This window comes from Pseudorasbora parva, chromosome 13 (genome assembly GCF_024679245.1).
Source record: "Pseudorasbora parva isolate DD20220531a chromosome 13, ASM2467924v1, whole genome shotgun sequence".
Lineage (NCBI taxonomy): Eukaryota > Metazoa > Chordata > Actinopteri > Cypriniformes > Gobionidae > Pseudorasbora > Pseudorasbora parva.
The window spans coordinates 11,538,543-11,566,091 of record NC_090184.1 but is presented as its reverse complement, the minus strand read 5'-3'; the positions used below and the strand labels follow the sequence as shown (position 1 = coordinate 11,566,091).

At 38.4% G+C, this 27,549-nt stretch overlaps 2 protein-coding genes across 5 annotated transcripts in view; one reads left to right on the top strand and one right to left on the bottom strand.

Moving 5' to 3' along the window:
- The window catches only part of mtor (mechanistic target of rapamycin kinase), a 301,563-nt gene that overhangs the window by 153,947 nt on the left and 120,067 nt on the right, over positions 1–27,549 (top strand). For all 4 annotated transcript variants that reach the window (XM_067413178.1, XM_067413177.1, XM_067413180.1 and 1 more), the window contains exons 29-30: positions 18,806–18,881; positions 20,387–20,526. In XM_067413178.1, the coding sequence (XP_067269279.1) occupies positions 18,806–18,881; positions 20,387–20,526 (216 nt within the window). The remainder of the gene's footprint in view (positions 1–18,805; positions 18,882–20,386; positions 20,527–27,549) is intronic.
- Positions 247–3,295, bottom strand: angptl7 (angiopoietin-like 7). The gene is made up of 5 exons (XM_067412518.1): positions 2,732–3,295; positions 1,460–1,560; positions 1,181–1,375; positions 820–1,015; positions 247–739 (listed from the first exon to the last, which is right to left on the bottom strand). Exons 1-5 carry the CDS (start codon positions 3,090–3,092, stop codon positions 570–572), a joined length of 1,023 nt encoding a protein of 340 aa, XP_067268619.1. The 5' UTR covers positions 3,093–3,295; the 3' UTR covers positions 247–569.

The following is a 27,549-nucleotide window of genomic DNA, read 5'->3' as shown; positions in this document are numbered from 1 at the left end:
GTGCTTATATTGACCCAGGTTTTAGGTATTTGTGCAAGGAATTAATGGATTTATGCTTTTAGTTTAATAGTAATTTTTAGTACCCCTGTTTTTTTTTTGTTTTGTTTTTTTGTCTCACAATAATTTTGACTGTATTAGTTCTTTTTGCACTAATGCAGATTGCAGACTTATTATTTAGGTAAAGCAAAACCAAAAATGTTTATACAATTTATTAATCATACAAAATGTAACTTTTTACAGAGTTCATTTGTCTTAGAACTGTCAAATTGTTTGTAATTTTACAAAATCGAACATATTGTGTGAATGACTTACATCAGCTTGTTGCTTAGTCTTGCTGTACTCATTGATGATGTGCATAAAATTCTCTAGAAAAAGCTAAATAAAATATTTAAGAGATAAATACCTTGTATAAATTGCAATTTACAATCAAACATCGTTAATCACATATACAGTCTTAAACTCTGTTTTACAAATGCATTCCCCCTGAAATGTTTTCCCAGTTTAAGCTGTAGATTATGTTGATCCAAAGTTTAGTGGTGAGCAGGAACAAGTTTGGTTCTGGCAAGTCTTTAAGGTACAAAGCTCTGGGGCCGGATCTTCATCTCCACCCGTTTAAGTGAATAGTTTGGTCCATGCCATCCATACCAAGAGATGCCATCTGAATTCTTGGTATGTGACCCATAGCGGTAAAACACACCATTCAGATTTGAGTCAGTGCAGCAGTTGTACCAGTATCCACCTGTGAAATAAAGTTGTTATGGTTAAATCATGAAGTTCATTAACACAGAGCAAACATGTCTGGTGGGTGTGTCTTTTTACCTTGGCGAAGTTGTGCGCAGTTGTCCACACACTTGTCATTGTCTTTGTTCTTAGTGCTGAAGTTGGTATTATTGTGGTAACGCAGAGAGTCGCCAGCGTTCCCGCTGTAGTTGGCAATGAAAAGCTTGTAGCTGTTCATTTCATTACTCACTGTGAAGAAGCCATATTCAGCGTAGCGTATCTCACCCTCCCAATCCTAATAGAATATATAAAAATAAAATGGCAAAATTTATCATAATATTTCATGCTTTTAGCATTATTCAGGGATTAATATTCCTTATTGTGGATCACCTTTAATAAGGATGAAGTGTTACTTTGTGTGATTCCACATTAATTCTAATATTGCATACTTATACAATACCTCCATCTCTATTCTCAGCACTGTAGGCTGTCTAGTCAGACGGAAGATGTGTTCATTGCCGAGCCAGAAGTCACCACGGATTGTACCAAAGCCATTCTTGTACTGCTTCCAGTCGCGATTGAAGCTTGTCAGACCAATCTTGCGTCTCTGAATGACAGTCCAGCCACCACCATTGTTATCCATGTCACAATATACCTGAAGAAATAATCTGGGGATTAATGATAAATCTTCTTTTAAACTGAATTTGCTACCTTTATGAAGACTAAGATTCAGACTTACATTTAGTTCGGGAGTTCCAAGAAAGTCATCTTTTGGTAGTTTATACTCTCCAGAAATTTTGTAGTTTTTGCTGTATAGGGATGCGCAATCATAGATTGCATCTAAAGGAGAGAGAATTCTTTGGTTTAGGCTCTCAAAAACCAGGTGCTTTTGAAAAACAAAGGATTTAAACCTAATGGGATCCATAAGGATTCACCAAACCGACTGAAGAATCTTAATTTAGTGTGCAGTCCTGCTGACTTTAGACTGTGTGTCTGTGTAACTAGCACATTCCTAACAAAGCTTCACTATGTGCATGGTTGCCTTTAGGAAAAAGGAAACAGCGTAACAAGTGGGGTATTAAACTACAGCTTTGCAACATGCTTCATTTAACATCTCTATCTGGTTTGAAAGATTAATAGTCTAATAGTTTTGAGGGGTAAGTGCTTCTTCGTTCTTGTGGGTTCAGAGTAAGAAGCACAAATTACTTGCTGTGACTTGGCTACTGTTGTAAAGCCAGACATTCCGGCACAAGGTAACTGTCCTGTATTATTAACTACCAATTGCCTCCAACTGCTGCCCAGACATTTCACAGCTCCTTGGGTACAACTATGTTAAAGTTTCTCCAAATGAAAACGTGTCTGAAGAAATATGCATTGAAGCATTTTGTCTGAATGAAAACCTTTGTTTTTATTTTCCTCTCTGATTTTCTTGTCTCGTGTTACAGTACACTACCTTAACTGTAATCTTGATGCTGACTGGATAGTGTACCACGATAATAGAGCAGTTATACTTTATTCTAAAGTAGAGGTCTGCTTCCAAAGTAGTTTTTGGAAAGGCAGTTTCAAAGGAAAGACTGTGAATTCATTAAAAGAATGAATTCAAAAATAACCCTCTACTCCCCAACGGTGTGGAGAAAGTGAATGGATGCCAATATAATTTAAATTAAATGGTCTAAATAAAGAGAATAGTACAGCAGTCTTCTAAAATTGCTTGATTTTGCTTTAAAAGATGGTTTATTTTTGATGAAGAATAATGACTTGGAAACAAATATACAGGGTACCATACTAGAATAATTACAATCTTTCAGTCTTTCTTTAACTTAGCAAATCTCTCATTCTAACTAGGTGGGCGGCAGCATTATCCCATTACTTTAAAGGACAATCACTGACGCTCTGAGGTCAACAGCCAGCATATGTGACCTGTGACCCTGCAGAGAGTAAAATAACACATGGTGTTCACTTAAAAAGAAGCTTTCAAGCAAGTGTTCAAGTTGCCTGTGTCAAGACTCACCTGAAGTGCTCTGCTGTGGGGCAGACTGGGCTGCCTGCATTTGCATGATATCAATCTGATTGTAGATTTCTGAATATTTGCTCTCGGCCTCTGTGACACGGGCCTCATGCTGCTGGTTAAGCTTTTCCAGCTCCAACATCTGCCGGACAACCTTCATAAGATCAGACTCCTGTTTTTTGTTCATTTCTTCCAACATGCTGCTCAGATTGGCCACCTGGATCTTGAGGGTGCGCACCTCATCACAGCATTGTGCTGGTTTTGCAGATTTGGTTGTTGCCAAGTTCTTCTTGAGGCCACCCTGAGCCATCGTGTGACCCAGGACTAGAAGTAAAAGAGCCAAAGTTGTAGCCGTCATCTTCATGCTTTTCTTTATTATTATGTGTGGAGCAAGCTTGAGTGCTCTTGCTTTGAGGAAGATGCTGATCGATCCTGGCTGTGTTGCTCTCAAATCTTTGTCAGATTACAGTGGCACAAGAAAATTTTAAGAAGAACTCTTTAGAAAGTTTAAAACTGTAGAATATTTTCCAGGAAGGTCTCTTCTCTGCTGTTCAGAATCAAATGTCTGCTCACACCGAGGGCCTGGAGTGGATGCAGCTTAAATATTTTTTCACGTGTGCTGTACCCTCCCCTTTTGCTCAAGCCCACATCATTGACCCCCCCACCACCTACTACCATTCAGCCCTCCCCACCCTTTCCCCCTTGCAAAAAATTTTCCTACGCCTTTTGTCTGGTCACACCCGTCAACACGTGTGCAATGCACCTCACAATGCTTACATTCTCACAAGTGGAATTTGTTTGTAAACAGAAGTCTGGGTGAATAATTTTTGTTCTGTGAAGGTCTTATATTCTGACCTTTTCTTTAAAAAAAATGTTTTCTTTGTGACATCCTCTTATTTTGCAATAACAGTTTTTTTATTGTCGAGCCAAGTCAATTTTATTTGTATAGGACTTTTAATAAATTGTCATGATGTTAATGTTTGTAGTATCTTAATATCTTTATGCAATACAATGAAACCCTTTTTCATAAAATAATGCCATATGCAGTAGGGGGGGTCGCACTCGGCTCGGGCAGCTGCGGGCCTTCATGTAAACTTTTCAAATTAATTCTTATGAAAGTTAAGCTTCCAAAGGCGCCAGATTTAACAGGCGCGGTGAATGTATGCTGCAGCTGTCTGACTCCTGCTGCGTTTGTGCCGTGACTCTCGTTTGGCTCACACACACGTTATTGAACTGACGTGTTCAGGTTTTAATTGTAGTGTCTGTTCTCTAACTGAACTGATTTAATGGAAATGAACGCGGTGGAAAAATGATCTAGTAATCCAGTAGCTTCGGGAGTGGCCTCGTAGGGCAGCAAAGCAAGTGCATTCTGGGAGTTCTTGTCTTTCATCCCCATGGGACAGAAATATATTTTCTGTCTTTTCTCAGTCTAGAATGCACCAATTAAAATTTCACATTTCTACTACATAAATGACCCAGTTTAAATATAAAGCTTAATGCTAAATCACTGAAGTAACCCTTTAATGGATACCTAAACACACTCTTAATTTATTAATTTCTTTCTCTTCTAATGTGACCAGTTTAACTTTCACCATTCTTTATTTTTCATGGAGAAACATAATTTACCTAGCCTAGAAATCTAGACGCGCCCTAACGGCAGCAAATCTAATCTGTCCGCGAGTGTCATCTAGCTACACTTCTGAGCTGTAAACGCCAAACTCTGGTCGGGCCAATCACATTGTGTATAGAGTCTGTGGGCGGGGATTAAAATAATGACAGACGAGGAGCGCTTGCATGCTCCTAGTAAACACAGAAACTGGCGAACGGCGGTCTTTTGAATCAGCTTTGACCGCAACTTTGGAAGACTTGGAGTTAAGCTTTTCTCTGAGAAAAGAACAAAGAACGGCACTGAAGTCTTAAAAAGGGAAGATGTGTTCAGAGTTTTGCCGACCGGATACGGCGAAAGTTTAATCTTTCAACTAGCTCTGGTTGGTTGTAGCACTATCCAATTGTGTGCACACTGTGCAGAGGGAGTTTGAAAGACAACCGTTTATCCCGCCCCTCAGATTGAGCCCTGTCACTGGTGAGTTTCCAGACCAAACATCTTGATGTGGGGTCTGGCTTGTCAGGCTATATTTTACCTACAGCACCAAACATTTCATTATTCCTTATCAGATTTATGTGTTAGTGTAGCTTTCTTTTTCCAAATTAATAACATTAATCCCCAGAGTAGATTGATGTATGATACAATACTATGCTCTGCACTGTTATTAACTATTTTTGACTCTACAGTTCCTAGAATCACCATCGAGAGTTCTAAATCAATAAGCATATGCAGTATTCTTAATACACTTTTCCAGTATATTGATAGCTTTGGGCAGCTCTAAAACATGTGAGCTAATGATGCCGGTACAAGCCCAGAGCATTTCACGAAGGGCTGCATCTGGATATATCCATTTACATTTATGCATTTAGCAGACGCTTTTATCCAAAGCGACTTACAACTGAGGAGTACAGGAAGCGATGTGTCACAGAGAGGCGAAGAAACACAAAAAGTGCCCTAAATACAAAAATTAGAATAGGAAGGGAGAAGAGGAGTTCGGTTATTTTAATTAATTTTTGTAAATGATAAGATTAAGTGCCCATGGAAGAGATGAGTTTTTACCTGTCTTTTGAATGAAGTGAGTGATTCTGCCATGCGTATGGAGGACAGAAGATCGTTCCACCAACCTGGAACGGTGAATGAAAAAGTTCTGGAGAGGGCTTTCATACCTGGCAACAATGCCTCTTTCATACCACAAGCCTCTGCTCGTTAGCGGAGCGAAGGCTTCTGGTGGGGGTGTAGACTTTTAGGAGCGAGTCGAAGTATGTGGATGCTGAGCTTGTGGATCCATAAGCAAGAGTAAGAGCTTTGAACTTGATGTGGGCAGCGAGTGGTAGCCAATGCAGAGAGCTGAAGAGAAGCCATTTTAAACTCATTAAAGACAAGACGTGCTGCAGCGTTCTGGATCATTTGCAGCATTTTGATGCACATGATGGAAGACCAGCCGGAAGCGCAATGCATTAGTCAAGTCTAGAAATTACCAGGGCTTGGACAAGAAGCTGTGTTGCATCCTCTGTAATAAACGGTCTGATCTTTCTGATGTTATGCAGTGCAAACCTGCACAGCAAAGCTGTCTTTGAAATGTGGTCTTTGTGGTCTGTGTACAGCTGATCATCAAAGATTACTCCAAGATTTCTGACCGACCCTGAAGGGGTAATCAAAGATGAACCTAGCTGGATGGTAAAATTGTGTTGTAGGGTCGGATTAGCAGGGAAGACAAACAGGAGAAGAGGAAAGGTCCAAGCACTGAGCCCTGAGGAACCACCGTGGTCAGTTGATGTGCTTTGGATAACTCCCCTCTCCAGACAACCTTGAAAGACCTACCTGTGAGATAGGACTCAATTAGACTGTGAGAGGAAAGATGAGACCTGGTTGAAAACAACTCGTTCAAGGGTTTTTGCTAATGAATTTCCTTGTTTTTGTTTAGACTATTTTGAATACTATGAGGTAATTTCTTGCACACACTGATGAGCTATACATACAGTGCCTTGCGAAAGTATTCGGCCCCCTTGAACTTTGCGACTTTTTGCCACATTTCAGGCTTCAAACATAATTATATGAAACTGTAATTTTTTTGTGAAGAATCAACAACAAGTGGGACACAATCATGAAGTGGAACAAAATGTATTGGATATTTCAAACTTTTTTAACAAATCAAAAACTGAAAAATTGGGCGTGCAAAATTATTCAGCCCCCTTAAATTAATACTTTGTAGCGCCACCTTTTGCTGCAATTACAGCTGTAAGTCGCTTGGGGTATGTCTCTATCAGTTTTGCACATCGAGAGACTTAAATTTTTGCCCATTCCTCCTTGCAGAATAGCTCGAGCTCAGTGAGGTTGGATGGAGAGCGTTTGTGAAGAGCAGTTTTCAGTTCTTTCCACAGATTCTCGATTGGATTCAGGTCTAGAATTTGACTTGGCCATTCTAAGACCTGGATATGTTTATTTTTGAACCATTCCATTGTAAATTTTGCTTTATGTTTTGGATCATTGTCTTGTTGGAAGACAAATCTCCGTCCCAGTCTCAGGTCTTTTGCAGACTCCATCAGGTTTTCTTCCAGAATGGTCCTGTATTTGGCTCCATCCATCTTCCCATCAATTCTAACCATCTTCCCTGTCCCTGCTGAAGAAAAGCAGGCCCAAACCATGATGCTGCCACCACCATGTTTGACAGTGGGGATGGTGTGTTCAGGGTGATGAGCTGTGTTGCTTTTATGCCAAACATAACGTTTTGCATTGTTGCCAAAAAGTTAAATTTTTTGTTTCATCTGACCTCTCTCTGGTAGTCCATCAATGTCCGATGATGACTTTTTCTATGACTTGTGTGTTCTTTGATGACTGTAAAGTCCGATGCGGGAAGCACACTATCTTTTACAGACAGGGCATGTAAAAATGTCTCCGGATTGCCTTGGGGGTGTGGGAACAAGCATTGCCTGTTTTCTCTGATCTCTTTTAGACAGGCGAAGTTCAATTCTCCTGGCTTCATAGCTTTGTGCTCCATTCTGACATAGTTTCCGCCAGAGTTTACGGTTTGCGGCACTACTTTCCAGGGATAAGGGGTTCATCCCACACTTCTTAAGAAAGGCTTTTAGTTGGTCTTTCAGTCTCTTTTTTTGACCTCCTGCAGAACGACATCCAAGATGTAATTGCCCGTACAATACCTTACGTGGAAAGCGACTTGATGGCATTCTCACCACATGACCAAGCCATCTAAGTTGGTATAGCATTAGAGTTGCTTCTATACTCCAACAGTTAGCTTTTTTCAGGATGTGGCACTCGATCTTGCCAAGTCACCTTAAGGATACGCTGCAGGCATCTAATGTGGAAAGACTCCAACATTTTCAGATGTCGAGCATAGATAGTCCATGTCTCAGAACCATACAGAAGGGCAGTGAGGCAGATTGCCCGATAAACAGCAATCTTTGTGTAAAGATTTAAATTTGTGTTACTGAACACTCTTTTCCTCAACCTCCCAAATGAAGATGCAGCCTGCTTGATCCTATATTGAATATCTTGATCTATGCTACAGTCATTTGATAGATAACTGCCAAGATATTTGAAGTGTGGCACTATAGTAAGTGTGGAATCATGAACAGTGAATACTGGTGGCTTTTGTGGAGGATCCGAGGACCACTGACAAAGGACTTCCGTTTTATTGATATTCACAGCTAGACTCATCCTGCTGTATGCTTTAACAACAGCATTAAGAGTATTCTGTAAGTCTTCTGGAGTATGTGACACTAAGGCACAATCGTCTGCATACTGCAATTCCAGCACTCGAACCAACTGAAGATTAGTGACTGCCTGGAACCTCCTGATGTTAAACAGGTTACCATCCAGTCTATAAGCCACTTTAACTCCATTTTCTTCTTCCATTTCTTTATACAGCAGCTTTGTGACACACAGTAAGATGATGTTAAACAAGACTGGTGCAAGAACACAGCCCTGCCTTACTCCAGTGCCTACTGCAAAGTGTGCAGATTCTAGTCCACCCAATGTCACTTTGGCAGTCATCCCATCATGGAACTGTCGTAGCAGTGTGATAAACTTTACAGAGCATCCAAAACGCAAAAGCACTTCCCATAAGATGTCACGATTTACAGAATCAAAGGCTTTGGAAAGATCCACAAAAGCAATGAACAAGTTCTTATGTTGTTCGCGACATTTCTCCTGCAGCTGGGGTGTGGTAAATATCATGTCCACTGTACTTCGACCTGCTCTGAACCCGCTTTGGAATTCAGGCAAGATTTTCTGAGATAGTATTAACAAGTCTATAGAGCATTACCTTTGCCAGAACTTTACCTGCAACTGAAAGAAGAGAGATACCCCTACTATTTTCACAAATGGACCTGTCACCCTTGTTTTTATATATTGTGACAATATTTGCATCCTTCCATTGTTGGGGAATATTTTCTTGCTGCCACACTAGGGTGATGAACTGATGGATTGCCCTTGTGCAGAGGTACCCTCCTTCCTTCAGGAGCTCAGCAGGAACACAGTCAGGCCCAGGGGACTTGCTGTTTTTCAATTTCTTGATTGCAGCATACACTTCAGAAAAAAGAAGGTGGAACATCAAGACTCTGTATGCTTGGTAAAGTTGGTAGTTCCTCCAGCACTGTAAGATCAACTGATGCTTTTTGGTTTAATAAGGCTAGAAAATGCTCTCCCCATCTTTGAACAATACCTGTTTGGTCCTTAATGAGGGTCAGTTCATCAGCTGATCTCAAGGGGCAGATAGAGAAAGATATTGGGCCATAGATGGCCTTAACTGCATTATAAAAATTATGCATATCATGCTTATCTGCAAAGGATTGAATCTGCTGGGCCTTGGATATCCACCACTGATTCTGTAGTTGCCGCAAGGTCCCTTGCATTGCTTTTCTCTGTCCGTGCCAGACCTTCTTAAGAGTTTCACAAGTTGGATTATTAAGGAAGGCTTTATGGGCAATTTGCATTTTTTTAAGGAGGGTGGTAATATGTGTGGAATTTTCGTCAAACCAATCCTGTTTTTTTTTTCTTGTGCTTTCCAATAGATTCAACTGCTGCATCATAAAGTGATGTACTTATGTAACTCAATTTGCTGACCAGAGCACCTTCTTCCACATGTTTGGTGTGTCTCCCAGGTGGCTTGTGGCAAACTTTAAACAACACTTTTTATGGATATCTTTAAGAAATGGCTTTCTTCTTGCCACTCTTCCATAAAGGCCAGATTTGGGCAGTATACGACTGATTGTTGTCCTATGGACAGAGTCTCCCACCTCAGCTGTAGATCTCTGCAGTTCATCCAGAGTGATAATGGGCCTCTTGGCTGCATCTCTGTTCAGTCTTCCCCTTGTATGAGCTGAAAGTTTAGAGGGACGGCCAGGTCTGGGTAGATTTGCAGTGGTCTGATACTCCTTCCATTTTTATATTATCGCTTGCACAGTGCTCCTTGGGATGTTTAAAGCTTGGGAAATCTTTTTGTATCCAAATCCGGCTTTAAACTTCTCCACAACAGTATCTCGGACCTGCCTGTGTTCCTTGTTCTTCATGATGCTCTCTGCGCTTCAAACGGACCTCTGAGACTACCACAGTGCAGGTGCATTTATACAGAGACTTGATTACACACAGGTGGATTCTATTTATCATCATTAGTCATTTAGGTCAACATTGGATCATTCAGAGATCCTCACTGAACTTCTGGAGAGAGTTTGCTGCACTGAAAGTAAAGGGGCCGAATCTTTTTGCACGCCTACAGGAATTCTACTGATTCAAAGCTTAATGCTAAATTGCTGAAGTAACTCTTTAAACACACTACATTTAAACAATGTTTTTTTTTAAATTCATCACTTTATACTTTATATTTGTGTAGCCTAGTACTTTAGATTTAATTCAGCGCGTGTAGCACAGCAAAAAATTGACTTGGTGTGGAAACGATCGCTGCACTGCTGTATACACTGTATACGCACTGCTCCTGGAACCGTCTGGACCGCATCTGCATACGGTGTGAAAGCTCTGATGGTAAGTAAAGATGGGTATGTAAAAAAAAAGCACTGCAAATGTAGAATGTTTGAAATGGGCATAATGATCCCATATGCTTGATGTGATCGCATGTTAATGCCAAGTGTAAACGCAGTCATCTGACTTTTAAAATCATGCAGTGTGTAACCGGCATTATTAAAAACAAGATTGGGATTTATAAGTTATTTTCTTTCTAACACATGTAGCAAACCATCATGGAGCTGTGAATTAGTTCAATTCACAATACATATTTTTTTCAAACCAGCTACAGCGAATGCATGTTTCTACATTATACTTTTAGAAATATTTGTAGTCAGATGTGACCGTGTCCAAGTACTGTCCATATGTCAGAAATGCACAATTCTAATATAATACAAATCGCATAGTCAGCTAACATCAGATATTTAAGGTAGTCAGGTCATCCATCAGGACCACTCAATACCACTTGCCACTTGTTAATCACAGGTTATGTGTGCTCGCAAATCCTTTCATTATAACCAACAAAGTATAAGCAATTAGAGGTCGACCGTTTCATCTGTTTTATTAATCGGCACCAATAGCTGATTGGTGGAACAATCGCTTCTCTGCAAAAATCAATACCAATAGTTTTTCCAGTTTGCGTCCGTTGCGGGAGTGGCTGAGAAGGATGCACTCTCATTACACAGTAGCTTATGAGAGCTCTGACAAGGGTCTCCTGGCATTATATAGCACGAGAGCGGCCTCTAGGGGCCAAATAAAAAACAAGTCACTGCCATGTGCTTCGTTCCACTCCACTATTGTCTAATTGTCTACACTTGCAAACTTCCCTAAGCACTTCCCCTCGGAGGAATCCCTGCCGCCATTTTGAAGTGCGTTCCACTTCGGGAAGTGGACAAGGGAAGTTTATATGGACAGACCCTTGCTCCTTTGATTTTGACTGAGGGAGCGAGTCTACTTCATATGTACACTTCAGGCAGCTTCATATACAACAAAGCAACACGATTGTGACGTCACCGCATATTGCGTTTAATTTACCCAACCACCTAAAACTCTTATGATATTTTAATTATTTTTAAAAACATTTAAAATCACTCAAACACACCTATATGCATATAGAATGTTGCATTAAGCAATTTTGTAAAGGTAAATAAATAAATAAATAATAAACACTCCATAGTGGATTCCAAGTGATCAAGGGCTTAGGGCGTTCCAGTTCAGCCCATTACAAATGTTCTGCCAGTAGTGGGCACTTATGCAATGTAAGCAATGACACATCCGAGTGAATGAGACAGAGGGAAGTTGGTGAGTGAAGGGCATAATTAAAATGAACTGGAATGCAGCAGTTGTTTACATTAACATGTGAGGCTACACGCTTCACAGAAAGCATGCTGCACAGATCTGATGCGCATTTAAAACACTGAAAGGGAAACGGTATGAATACAGAACACTTCAGTACATGTTGCCAATTCATTATAATGCTTTAGCAGGGAAAGAACAGCAGTATGTATGTACTTTGTCGTCGAGGCAGACAGGACGCTAACATTAGTAGTAACGGTTACCTCAAGCAGTTAAAACAATGTAACAACTAGTGATGTGAGAAACCAGACTGTATGGTCATGCATCCTACAGAAATATAAACAAATCAGAAAAAACATTCAATTTCAATATTTTGTTATTTTGATTAGAAAACCATCAATTGTTCCAAAAAAAGCAAACTGGATTTATATGAAATGATAACAATTAATATAATACAATAATATTCAATTTTTAACATTAAGTAAGGTTAATAAATACTGTAGAAGTATTATTCATTGTTCATTTTATCTGTTAACTTTATGCACTATAAACTAACATGAGTGATTAAGGTACAATTGTATTGCTCAAATATTAATGCATGCTTAATGTACATTAGTTCATGTAAGCTAGCAAAAAATGCTAATACATCCTTGTTAACAAATGGAATTTGTAATATTTTAATATTTTAGTTATTTTCTGTAGATTTTTTTCTGTTAGTACTTATCATTTTAATATATTAATATTTACATGTGCAATTTAGCACATTTTCATGGTTCAGTACTGTTTTTTATTTATTTTTTTTGTAATAAAGTTCAGCACTGTTTTACTTAGTGTTATGTTTTATCCAGTATCTATTTTAAAAACTAGCGGTCGATTAAACGGTTATCGGCAAATGTGGTCCAACCTAGTTATCGAAATCATTACCTATATCTATGCAGATTCCCAAGTTTTTAAAAGTAATCCATATAAATTGAGTGGTTTATCCACTTTTTTATCCACCAATTTCTGAAGAGAAAACAATTGGTTTATATGATGAACATTTAATTTAGCTTTTTATTCACAAATAAACATTCGTCAATGCACACATTATTTGAGGTAAATGGAAGCCTAAGTATGCTTGAATGACGTGTGAGAACCAATGAGGTAATTTTTCATGTTAAACAGCACGTTTGAGTTTCCAAAAGAGCCAATAAGGTTTTTTCTCCCGTGTCAAGCAAGTATGGTTGAGCTTCAATTTTTTTTTTTTTTTTTTTTAAATATATTTTGCCAATCAATGTTTATATGTGAACAAAGCCTTGTTTTATGCAATGTGAAATGTGTTTCTTTGTTCTTTTATTTTGTTAGTAACTTTTCACTTAACCTTTATAATGCAATGTTTGCTTACTTATACATATTCGAAGGCTTCAATCCAAATTAATCTATTATTTACTTAATCATTAATGTCAGTTATTTACATTTAATTTTATATTTTTTAACTGTTAAAAAAGTTTCTATGGTACAGTTACAGAGAACCATGAAATTTTACTGGTATTGGTACTGACTACTGAAATTTTGGTATTGTGACAACGCTGATCACAGGTTTATGTTCCCTCTCGTTGAGACAACAAAAGAAAACAGATGTCAGGGAGCTGGCTCCAAAAAAAAAAATAACACTTAGAAAAGACGTAAGTAAAAGGGTGTTAGGAAGCTGTTTACGATGTCATACTGCTGTGTGAGTCTGCAAGTGTCTGGTGAAAGTATGAAAAAGAGACAAATGGCAAAACATCTTAGACATGGTCTTTGCATGCAATTTAGTTTTTTTAGGGTTTTTTTTGTGTGTGCGCTATTTTTGTCAGTTTTGTTTTTTGTTTAGTTTTTTTGCAGCTGCTTTATTTATTTGTTTGTTTGTTTGTTTGTGCTTCTTTTCCCTTTTGTACCTGCCTCATACATGGCTTTATTTACACATCCACACACTGTGTACATAAGTTTTATCAGTTGCATTGAAATGTGCATGCAGTTGCATGCAGTTTTTTTTTTTTTTTTTTTAAAGAGTAAAGCAGATTTGTTTTTGAATAGATTTTATTGCAGAAAATATATTATTCAGGAATGTGCTCCACAACTCAACGTTACTATTAGCACAGCTGAAGTCATTGAGGATGTTGTCTGATTGCCATAGGCCACAGACAGGCATCCAGATGTTTTCCCAGCAGTTTTGGTGTGCTTCAGACTGTCGTGAGACCCCAAGTGTCTGCTAATTAACGTTTTTTAGTACCACTAAAATGTACTCAGGTTGAAGAATTACATTTTTTTCTTTCAAGTCCCAAAGCTACCTGGCTGTCTCCCTCTGAAGCTGACAAGACAGTTTCTTTTGACAGAACTTTTAATTGTTTGGCTTTAATTGTTAATCTGTTCTTCAAACAAACAAAACTTGTCCTTAACTAATCAAAACTTAACTTTTTTCCCTCAGTATATGCAGATTTTGTAACCTTTCACAATGTAACTGTTCACATCACCTTTCACAGGAGAACAGATGGCGCAAAAGATTCTCTTGACACCCCGCATTTATTACCAAATGAATGACATAAACAGTCTGGAGGCGTTGACGTAATATCGCCTGTCGGTGTCTTGCTTATTTCCAAACATCATGCAATGATTTATTTTCAGAGTCGGCACATCTGTGAGTATTTTGCCATGAAATGAATCAAGATTATCATCTTCACATCCTCAGCCAGACATTTGCAGCCTGACCCTTAGCATGTCACTGTCATGTATGTTTGTATACTGATCCTATAGGTGAGGCATGTGCCAATTCTCAAATCTCAACATTTTTTGTTGAAACCACGTTGAGATTGGTACAACTTCTTTTTTTATTTTTATTTTTATTAGACCATAGTAAACTAAGATTAGGTATACGCCTAGTAATGAAATGCTTTGTGGGTGCGGTCGCAAGAGGTCAGCTGAGACACATCACTGTTTACACCTGGGGCCTTGTCTATAAAACGTTCCATAGATTTTATCCTGAAACCCAGTCAGTGAAATGTTTTGCATACCTGCATTTTCTCCAAATTCTATCCTTCAAATACAGTGGTATTTTTCATAATATTCGGAAGACCAAAGGGTTATCACTAGGCTACTGTCTGTGTGCACACAACAGCAGCAGCACACCTGTGTGCAGCAGCGGTTGTTAGTACTGTGTCATCAGACTTATTCAAACCGGCCAAACCTAAACCTTTCAATCACTGAGCAAGTCCTTCAACGTCTGTCATTATACTATGTTGCTATGCTTAGCCATTTGCTTAGACAGAGTCAAGTGTGCATCATTAATCATTATTCATGTGAAAATATTTTCTCAGAAGATGAGTTTTACTATTTAGAACTCAATTTAAAGTGGGATTATAATGTGCTTTATCCACACTGTAGTAAAAACTTTAAAACAGCATGCCTCAGGAATTTTTTTTTGTTTGTTTTTATATAGATTTCATATTTATAGATTTCATATTTGTAATTTAAATTCATATAAAAATGTTGTGACTTCTGGGTAATGATTGAACATAATTTGATTGTGTAACTCTATTTCATGGGACTGACATATTTAATCTTAATGTATATATCAAAATTAAAACCTTTTAAGTTTGAAAGTTTGAGTTTGAAATCATTCTGTTTACTTCATTAATTTGCTTGCACCAGTAAAAGAGTGTACACATGGTCTAGAGCTGGGATATTAAATTAGCATGGGTAAATTCCAAGAGGTCCTTGCTCTATTTCCTTCCCAGCTGTGTGTGTGTGTGTGTGTGTGTGTGTGTGTGTGTGTGTGTGTGTGTGTGTGTGTGTGTGTGTGTGTGTGTGTGTGTGTGTGTGTGTGTGTGTGTGTGTGTGTGTGTGTGTGTGTGTGTGTGTGTGTGTGTGTGTGTGTGTGTGTGTGTGTGTGTGTGTGTGTGTGTGTGTGTGTGTGTGTGTTTGTGTGTGTGTGTGTGTGTGTGTGTGTGTGTGTGTGTGTGTGTGTGTGTGTGTGTGTGTGTGTGTGTTATATAGTACTGCAGTATTTATTATGAAGGATTTATCCATGTACTCTACTTAACTGATCCTCCTAATTAATTTCCCATGTCATGTAAGGGAGTATTATGCTGTTCACCTCTAAAACATACTCATTATTGACCTCTGCTATCCACCTTTCCAGAAAGTGTATTATGATGATGAACTGGCTATAATACAGCTTACATAATATTATATAATGGAATATCACTTCTTCCAGTGGTGTTTGTGGTCAGACCACAAGGAGATCCACATGTACCTTGTGTTAGAAATAGCATGTCAGAAAAATGCCACTGAACTCTTAAGTAATCAAATGGAAACTATTGTCTAAGCTGCATGTCAAACCTTTTATGAATATTACTAGAGGAATGAAGGAGATTGGCAAGAAGTTTTGGGTCCACCCTACTTCAATTATGTAATCCTAACTGACCTTGCACTGTTGTCTAAGCTGAATTGGGAATGAATGGCTTAGTCTTTTATCATGTTCCATGTGAGGAGGAAACAGAAAACATTCAAACATCTGGATTGTTTTTATTTATTGCACTGTAGATTAACTGCTATATACTTTGTCTGCCTCTGAAAGTCATCATAACCAGACTATTTCATCATACCAAAGCCAAAGGTGAACACAGCTGTGCTGTGCACAACAGTTTTAGTATATTGTGACCACTAATGCTGATAGTCCTACCCATAATATAGTCCAGATGATGGAAAGCCACTGCTTCTGATGAACATGCTGTTGCAGCTCTGGTTCTGGTGCAAACTTGACTGTGTAGTATTTAATTGGTTTTTAAAACACTGCATTTTCTACTATTGTAGTAACACCGTACTATTGTAGTACCATAAAGGTATCGTATCGTAAAGGGTTGTCCATACGAAGCTATTGAATAGTTCATTCATTCATTCATTCATTCATTCATTCATTCATTCATTCATTCATTCATTCATTCATTCATTCATTCATTCATTCATTCATTCATTCATTCATTCATTCATTCATTCATTTACCTCTCCTCAAACTGCTGCTGTTTTATGATTTTGTTTTGGCAAGCCTAAAAAAAAAAAAAAAAAAAAAAAAAAAAACTTTTTTGGAGTCCACCTCTGGTAAATACAATTAATTTGAAACCACACACCTACGGTCTATCAGCTTTAAATGCATATCAGAGCAAAAACCAAGCCATTAGGTCAAAATAACACTGCAGAGCTCAGAGACAAAATTGTGGGATCTGAAGAAGTCTACAATAATACTGTTGCATTTAAGGTTCTGGGGTCTCATTTATAAAACTTTGCGTAGATTTCATCCTAAAAGTGTACGTATGTACAAAAGCTAGACAAAAAAAATCTGATTTATAAAACCATGCGTACGCCAAAACGTGCACAAAAATCCCTTTATAAATCACAGCCAGCAGCAGATTGTGCGTACTTGCATCCCCACCCTCTCTCCTCCCCAAAAATCACCATATATGGAGCTTACAACGCCTAGATTTACTCTGGTTTTACTATGCATCACCTCATCTGCATATCATTTGCATGCATATTCCCATCCATGTGACACCATGTTTAACACTGTCAAAGGTAAAAGACCTTGAAAAAATATTAGATATAGACTATAAATGTTATTTGTGCCTTGCACATTACATTGCTGAATATCATTCAATATCCTTTTCATGTTGTAGAATAAATATATAAAAATATCCATAATTTTTTTTTAAAAATAGTGTTATTTTAGGCTAATTAAAAATATTTTGTTAATTTCATTAATTTTAAACACTTTAAATCAAATAAAATTAATGCAGTTTTGCTGATAATGTCCCTAGATGAAAACTCATTCTCTACTTATTCTGCCATTGTTGTAATCCTTCAACAGTGCCATCATGAAGCATTAGGCCTACATACCTGGGTCACCAGAGGATTTATGTTAACACCTCGGCAAAGTCACATAATTAATTTATGGGGGAAAATTGAAGACAAAAATGTTATAGTGAACACATGCTTCTTCATGACGGTTTTGTAATGAACACCGTAATAGTTAGGACCAATGATGAGTAGCGGTTGTCATTGTTTCATGACTGTATTTGCAGACTTTGACATTTTATGCTATATGTAGCCAACATTAAGGAAAATATTTCGTTTTTACACTGTGTTGTGCAGTTCTCTAATAAAAGGGTATTTCATGCTATTCTGTATCACATGTAGTCATGCCATCTCCTCCTGCACTCCCATTGTAGACGATGTGACTTTAAGGCAGTGATATATTATTTGGACTGGAAGTGCCTCCCATAATCTAAAATGCCTTTAAGCGCAATAGGAAAAAGGTGGATTTTTATTATTATTATTTTTTAAATTGTTGATCATTAATATCATAATGGCTATTTCTTTTAAGTGTTGTTGGTAACAAAGTTTTTTTGTATAAATTGCAAATATTATTGTTTTACTTATTAGTTATGCTTTTTTTTTTTTGCTTAGGAATCATGGCATAATTTGCTTTCACTGAGATTCCCTTACCCTTAAAAGTAGATGTATTGGCAAGTTTGGCAGTCATGTAAGTCATGTGAGTGGCATTATATACATGCTTCCAGGTGGGAAGTTTTTGAATTAGTCTTAGAAGCATCATAAACATAACAATTTTAATTTGCAAATTTACTGAATAATTGCTCATTTGCTTGAAGATACTACCATTTTTAATGGTATTTACCATATTTAATGGTACGAGTTATAACTTGGTGTCTACAATTTTTGCTCTGCATTTGTAGAATGCCCTTTTCTGCTTGTTTTAAGAAAACTGTATTGTCTGGTATTAATGAACTTTAGAGTTATAATTAAGACTATACTATACTAGTGCCAAAAGTCTCTGAATGGGCCTATCCCAGGCATCCTCAAATAGTGGACCATGTTCTGGTTCTTGACCCTGGCTGGGTTCCAACTGGACTGTGATACAAACAGACAACTGTGGCACCATTTTACCATACATTTTAAAGTGAGCAGCACATCAAAACAACTTGGAGCTTAAATTGAATACCCCTGCTCTATACTTCATACTGAGTATGTGTTTTGGGCTCATTTGTTTTATTTATTTATTTTAATTGTTGTTTACAGCTTACCTAAACTTCTATTCATTATTATATTTGCAGTATTTGAATAGATTTAGTGTTTTTGTGCTAAAAATAGCATTTTCTTTTTTTTTTTAGCATCAATAATAAGCTTCAACAGCCAGAGGCCGCATCAGGAGTGCTGGAGTATGCCATGAAACATTTTGGAGAACTGGTAAGCGCTTTAAACCTTCATTAATCTGTTTATTATTCATGCATTGACTATATAAGATGAGCCCTTAAGTGAATTTCACAAAGCCTGTGAAAATAGGTATTGGTCATATGTCGCTTAAAAAAAATATTGTCATGTCATGAAAATCATAGCAATTTGTTTCTTTTTAGCTAAGCGTTTTATACACATTTGTTTAAACTTTATTTTTGTATGTGTGTGTGTGTGTGTGTGTGTGTGTGTGAGTAATACATATTTTTAAAGAAGTTTTGAGTCATCGTATGATGCACAGTACTCCTGTCCTCAAGTGTTTCCTGCTCTTCAGACAGACAGTCCAGAAGCATAGGACATGTCTTAAAGGGATGGTTCCGTGTTTTTTTTTCTAGGCTTGGTTGTGTTTATGGGGCGCAGTATAACGTCTTTATACTTCTTTTTTTTAAACATCTCCGTATTTTAACTTTATTCCACACCGCTGTCTCCACTGTCCTTTGAACGGCTCGTTTGCTTCCTGCTTCTATGAAGCCCATCCCTCCGAAAAATGACCCTGATCCCTGTGTCGAGAAACAGTTCCACCCAAAGTCCATAGTTCCTGGGAAAGTTCCTGAGGTGGAAATGTAGCTTTAGAATATATGTTGCTGCTTTTACACATCTATTGCACATCTATTGCAACTTCACAGACTTTCTTTGTTAAAACTTGATTGTAATTCTTAATTGCTCCAACATGTAATTGCTGACCTCTTTTCATATTTGTCAAGAAATAAATATTTAAAAACAAATAAACGCATAGTTGGGTCGCAATAGTCCCCAGTGGGACTAGACTATAATATCTAAAATATCTGTGTATTAAACATATGGTATAAATACAGTAGTCCAAATGCAAAAGGTCAAAGAAAACTCTAAATGAAAAGCATGCTACAGTACACTAAACAAAAAGTTGTGCAACTGCAAAACCAAAGTCAATGAGAGATGCATTCTGCCTCAACATCACATCTTCATGTTGGTCCAGCCTGAGGACTTCATCCACATCACAGGCAATAATATCTCTTGCTAGGCAAATTAAAAAAATCTCTGATGTGCTGGATCCAGCCTTGACAAAACTGTGTTTTAGTTGTGTTTAACTTTTGCCACTTGTGTTCACCGTTTTGCAACATGCATCACAGTGCAAAATGTGTCTGAGTGAGAATGTGTTTAGGGTTTTGCAAAAAGAATGCATGCGATTTCCAAATGGTGCCTGAACTTGTTTTAAGTTTTGCAGAAAGAGTGATTTATTCCAAAAATGGGTTTAAGCCTTAGGATTTGGTTCCGAGAATAGGGTTTAGTGTCTTAGCAATTGTGAATAACTGTAATTTGGGTTTTTGAGTGAGCGCTTTCATCCCCCTCCCCTCTACAATAAATTTTAGTCCCTGATTTTTCTTACTGCTCCCTTTAAGAATGAAATGTGTGCTCTGAACTTGTGGTTCATTTTAGTTATTTCTATAATTCATTATTCTATGTTTTTTCTTCCTCTACAGGAGATTCAGGCCACCTGGTACGAGAAACTTCATGAGTGGGAAGATGCTCTGGTGGCCTACGATAAAAAAATCGACATGAACAAAGATGATCCGGAGTTAATTCTGGGACGTATGAGATGTTTGGAAGCGCTAGGCGAATGGTATGTACATATAACAAAACTTTCTTGTTTCTGGAAGTGAGCAGGCTTATTCTTGCTTTTTTTGGTTCTTTATTTTTTGTGGAATTTACATTTGTCAGTTCATGCATGTCATTTATAATTTTTTTGTTGCAGGATAAATTTACTGAGTACGCCCCTTTTTCAGATTTTATTTAGTCCCATTTTTATCGAAGGTACATGTTTCGTCCATGTTTCTTAGCAGGCGGTTTGTAGTGCTGTTAGATGTTACCCAGATGTTATCATCCATCCATCCATCCATCCATCCATCATCTTCCGTTTATCCGGGGCCTGGTCGCGGGGGCAACAGTCTAAGCAGAGACGCCCAGACTTCCTTCTCCCTAGCCACTTTCTCCAGCTCCACCGGGGAACCGCGAGGCGTTCCCAGGCCAGCCGGGAGACATAATCCCTCCAGTGTGTCCTGGGTCTTCCCCGGGGCCTCCTCCTGGTGGGACGTGCCCGGAACACCTTCCTGGGAAGGCGTCCAGGAGGCATCCGAAATAGATGCCTGAGCCACCTCATCTGGCTCCTCTCGATGTGGAAGAGCAACGACTACTATGAGCTCCTCCCGAGTGACCGAGCTTCTCACCCTATTTCTTAGGGAGCGCCCAGCCACCTGCAGAGAAAGCTCATTTCAGCCGCCTTTATCCGGGATTTTGTCCTTTCGGTCATGACTCACAGCTCATGACCATAGGTGAGAGTAGGAACGTAGATTGACCGGTAAATAGAGAGCTTCGCCTTACGTCTCAGCTCCTTCTTCACCATGACAGATCGGTACATCGACCGCATTACTCCAAATTCTGCACCGATCTGTCTGTCAATCTCCCGTTCCATCCTTCCCTCACTCTTGGAAGACCCCAAGATACTTAAACTCCTCCACTTGAGGCAAGAACCCTCCACCAACCTGAAGTGAGCAAGCCACACTTGTCCGACTGAGAATCATGGCCTCAGACTTGGAGGTGCTGATTCTCATCCCAGCCGCTTCACACTCGGCTGCAAACCGTCCCAGAGCATGCTGAAGGTCCTGGTCTAAGGTTGCCAACACGACAACATCATCTGCAAAGAGCAGTGAAGAAATCGTGTGGTCCCTAAACTGGACACTCTCTGGCCCTTGGCTGCGTCTAGAAATTCTGTCCATAAAAATGATGAACAGAACCGGTGACAAAGGGCAACCCTGCCGGAGACCAACATGCACCGGGAACAAATTTGACTTAATGCGGTAACTGCAATGCGGACCAAGCTCCTGTTCTGGTCGTAAATGGACCGAAAAGACCTAAGCAGGGGGCCCCGGACCCCATATTCCCAGAGCAACCTCCACAGGGTGCCACGAGGAACACAGTCGAATGCCTTCTCCAAATCCACAAAACACATGTGGACTGGTTGGGCAAACTCCCATGAACCCTCCAGAACCCTAGAAAGTATATAGAGCTGATCCAGTGTTCCATGACCGGGATGAAAACCACACTGTTCCTCCTGAAGCCGAGGTTCCACTATTGGCCGAATTCTCCTCTCCAGTACCCTGGCATAGACTTTCCCCCAGATGTTATTAGTTACTCTTTATTAGTTATTGATTCTTTTGTGAACTGGTTTTTACATTTGTGCCAAACATAATTTTAGAACGTTTCATCTTTTTTTAATGGTCAAATTATTCTTCATAATAATATAATAATCCTATTATATTGATGGAAAAAAATACAAAACATTACAACAAATAGAAATATAAGTTCCAATCTGAAATATAATTCCTCTCAATACAGGGTCACACTGAGGTGAGGATATGATTGAGTGAGTAAAAGCAGAGAATGTGTGTGTTTACTGCGTCTTGTGTTTAAATCCATGTTTTTTTTCCTCATGGATTTTTTTTTCTTGACTTTTGGAAGGAATATCTTACTGATTTCTGTAACAGTCATTTACCGGGAAGTATGAGGACAAGTTTGGGTGGGAGAGTGACTGGCATGAGGGCTGACTTTCTGGATTTGTTGCAGTCAGTATAACCGGTAATAGGACAGGAATAGATGGCGATATTGGAAACTGAATAATGGGATATCAGTAGCAATAGTTAGGTGTAATTAAAAATTATTATTTTGCCTAATAATAATAGTACTCTATTATAAGGGGCCATTTCATTTATGATGCTACCTTAAACCACATTGTCTAAGTGGCTGTTGCAAATCCATTTCTCCTACTTGTCAGACGTTTAGCGCAGGTGCTTGAAGTATGTCAGAAATAGAATGGAGCATCGATAGTTTACTTTCAGAGATTTGTCGCGTTGCATTGTGTTGTTGTAAATCCGTCTCTTCCATGATACCCTGAAATTTTGAATATTCCAATCTAATGTGATTTCTGACCTGTAAAGTTGCCAGAATAATAATCTTACATGGTGTGTTAATAGGCCAGAGGAGAACTGGCACCCCGACTGAGTCTGGTTTCTCCCAAGGTTTATTTTTCTCCATCATGCCCCGACAGAGTTTTGGTTCCTTGCCACTGTCGCCTTTGGCTTGGGGGACACTAAAAATATGATTAAAGTTATTCAACTTATTATACAAATAAAATGTATGAATTAGGTCTTATTTAATTCTATAAACTATAATACTGATCTGCCAACATTGTCGCTATATGATAAATTAAAATAAGCTGATAACATCACTGTTTTCTCCAGTACGACTGTACAGCCAAATCTAATTTTGTCGCAATATTATCCTGTTTGACACTGTGAAGCTGCTTTGACACAATCGTGATTGTAAAAGCGCTATATAAATAAAGTTGATTGATTGATTGATTGTTGTGCCATGCCACCAGTGTTAATTTGGGCAGCAAATTTTTATTTAGTTTAATCATAGTGTTTTGACTAAAATGCCATTTAGGGTGCGTTCACACTTGTCATGTTTGGTTCGATTAAAACGAACCCTGGTGCGGTTGCTCGGTTAGTGCGGTTCATTTGAACATATGTGAACGCTGCCACCCGAACTCTGGTGCGCACCAAACAAGCGGACCGAGACCGCTAAAAAGATGGGTCTCGGTCCGCTTCCAAACGAACTCTGGTGCGGTTCGAATGATATATGAACGCAACACGGACCAAAGACATGTAAACGGACCAAAAACCGGACGTAATGTCACAAGATGCCACGCATAATGCAGCTGATTTGACGACGCGGAAAGATCGGTGTACGTTATCCAAAATGAGTAATTTTAACGTTAGAGGGCAAACGTAGAGCAACGAGGAAGAGCCTCATCAATATTTGGTCAGACGAGCATGTTTCGAAAATGCTAGAAAAAACACACAAAAAGCATACCTGGCTCTTCTCATCAAAGTTCCTGTGTTGCCCATTATTAGCCGGTACAGACGACAGAACGGCCGTCTCTTTTCTGCACAACGGAGGAAATCCTGCTGCTGTTTTGAATGTTTTGAACATTTTATGAGCTCTTCATGACTTCTCAGTGGGTAAAAATAATGCCACATGTACACGCATAAAATGACCGCGTTTAATCCAGCACACAGCGTTGTTTTGAACATTTCATGAGCTCTTCATGAGTTCTCTGGTAAAAAATAATGCAATATGTGTTACACGCATAAAACGATCGCGTTTAATCCAGCACACAGCGTTGTTTTGAATGTTGTGAACATTTCATGAGCTCTTCATGAGTTCTCTGGTAAAAAATAATGCCATATGTACACGCATAAAATGCCCGCGCGTGTAATCCGCACACAGCATTGTTTTGAATGTTCGGTAAACGAGCTCCTACGTCATATAAGCCGACCAATCAGGTTGTGACCGTCTCCCTGTGCCTTTGGTTCGGTAACTTTAGGTTCGCTGTTAAAAATGCCCGTGTGAACGCTAAGCGGACCAGGACTATTATGTTTGTTTTTGTTTTTTGGTCCGGACCAAACTAACCAAACGAACCGAACTACAAGTGTGAACGCACCCTTAGTTTTAGTCATATTTAGCTACCTGAATTGTTTTTAGTTTAGTCATCTAAATATTATAAGATTTTAGTCGAGTAAATCCACAGTAGATTTAGTGTCCAAAAATCAAATGAATTTAGTTGTATTGTATTGCATTAATTGAGCATTTAAGCATTACATAACTGACATTTTGACATTATTGTGTTGTTGACATTACAATTACACAAAACAGAGTTCAATTCACTGTTGGTTTAAAAAAACAAAAAAACATCTGTATATAGTTTTTATAACTTTGTATTTCTGTTTTAGTTAGAAGGCTATATCAGGTTAAGCTAAAGCTTCAAATAAGTTTGTTTATTTATTTAGTTTTTTTTTTATTTCAGTTAACATTTATTAAATAAGTAAAGAAGGAAGATTTTTTTAATGGTTTTAGTTAACTATTATAACCCTGATACTTTATTGAACATGTATCAAATACTGGTCTTTCATTCTGACTATAAATTAAATGGGCATGCAATTAAATACAGTGTATTGTTTAAACAAAAATATATAATGCGTGACTTTTAACTATAAACAACTTCTCGAAATACACATTGACTCTTATTTTGAAATGCTTGCGCCTTACTTTTGCAGTTGCAGGATGCTCATTCAAGATAGATGAGGGAGATAAAATATCCATTGTCACAACCTTCCAAAACATATTACTATATAAACATCGTAGTCGTTGTCATTATTCATCAGCATTAGTTCATAAACAATTGCCTGGCATAAATGTGCGCTATTCATTGAATGAACCATTCTGAAGTGCTGCATTGGAGATGCGTGAGCCTGTAGAACCCGCAACAGTTCCCTCCTATGATTTCCCCATGGTTAGATCCGCACATTACAGTTAAAATGTGCTGTTACACTGGACATCAGTTCTGACTGGATCTCTTCCCTAATTATTTTTATTTGTTGACGAAAATTAAAGTAAATTTCCATCATAGATTTTGTCATCCAACACTATTTTTTTTTATTTAGTTATCTCGTTTTCGTCTGTGAAATAAAGTTGTTGACGAAAATTGACACACATTATTCATCAACGAAATTAACACTGCATGCCACACCGCATCCAGTGCTCACTCATCACTGATTTTAATGGGTTCTATTGTATTTTGCCGCATGTCCTGTGTAAACACTGTTAGAAGTTAGCTTTTTGTTTTTTAAAGGTGTTTCACCCAAAATAAAATTCTGTCAACAATTACTCACACTTAAATCCTTCCAAACTCATAACGCTTTTGTTCAACTTCAAAATACAAATGAAGATATTTTTATCGAAACCTGGAATTTTTTATCAAAACTTTGACTATCATAAAGACATTGTTAATCCATTTGAATCGAGCATTTTTCGATTATTTGTTAGAAAACTCTGTTAGTTTTCTGAAGAGACACAATCACAAACACAATCAAAATAAACAAAAAGCTCTCTTTTCATCGACCACACCACTGATATTAAACAGTCATATCACCTTAATTTATATAGCGCTTTTTATAATACAGATTGCTTCAAAGCAGTTTTACAGTTATAATAGGAAATAAATGGACAAGATCCTGTTTTGGCTGTACAGCATCTCTAGATATTTTTTTTAAATTAATTTCTTTTGTAAAAAAATATTAGTTATACTACTTTATTAACATGTACAGGGTGAAAAGCAACAGTCCTAGTACTGAGCATTTGCGATACTCCATACTGAACTTGTGATCGAAATGACACTCCTTCATTTATGGCTACCAACTGATAACGGTCAGAAAAGTATGAATTGAACCATGCCAATGTAATTCAACTAATGCCATCATAATTTTTGAGTCTATTCAAAAGAATGCTGTTGTCAACAGTATCAAATTCAACACTAAGATTGAGTAATGCTAATAGAGATACAACCACGGTCAGATGATAAGAGCACTTGTTAGGGCCCAAGCCCTGAAAGAGCGCAGAGCCCTATTGTTCTTCTAAGGACAATTTTGTTTTTTTGACTATTTGGGCACTTCCGGGGCCCTTATTATGCTCGAAAACTCTTGAAACTTTGCACACATATCTGCGGCCATCAGGGCCGGACCAAAGCTGGTACCCTGGTACCTTAGGCTCGACAGCGCCCCCTTAATTGGGGTGTGAAAACTTGGTCCATATATCAAACACACTTGCACGTAGATGTATGAAACTCGGTACACATATAGATCTCACCAGGCCAAACAACTTTCGTGCTCTAAGTTATGCGTCAGCCCAACAGGAAGTGAGCTATTATGGGTTATTTAGAAAACGCATGCTCTGGAATTTGATATACTCCTCCTAGGCAATTGACCCGGTCAGTGCCAAACTTGGTCAGCATGTCAAGTCAAGACACTGTGGATGCTAGTTTTATCTTCACTCACCAAAATCTGTACAGGTCCTTCTCAAAAAGTTATCATATTGTGATAAAAGTTCATTATTTTCCATAATGTAATGATAAAAGTTAAACTTTCATATATTTTAGATTCAATGCACACCAACTGAAATATTTCAGGTCTTTTATTGTTTTAATACTGATGATTTTGGCATACAGCTCATGAAAACCCACAAATCATATCTAAAAAAATTAGCATATCACCTGCAAAAGATTCCTGAGGCTTTTAAAAACTCCCAGCCTGGTTCATTACTCAAAAGTGCAATCATGGGTAAGACCTGACTGCTGTCCAGAAGGCCATCATTGACACCCTCAAGCAAGAGGGTAAGACACAGAAAGAAATTTCTGAATGAATAGGCTGTTCCCAGAGTGCTGTATCAAGGCACCTCAGTGGGAAGTCTGTGGGAAGGTAAAAGTGTGGCAAAAAAACGCTGCACAACGAGAAGAGGTGACCGGACCCCAGAGTCTGGAGGAAGACTGGGGAGAAGGGAATGCCTGAAGTCCAGAGTCAAGTACCCACAGTCAGTGATGGTCTGAGGTGCCATGTCAGCTGCTGGTGTTGGTCCACTGTGTTTTATCAAGGGCAGGGTCAATGCAGCTAGCTATCAGGAGATTTTGGAGCACTTCATGCTTCCATCTGCTGAAAAGCTTTATGGAGATGAAGATTTTGTTTTTCAGCACGAC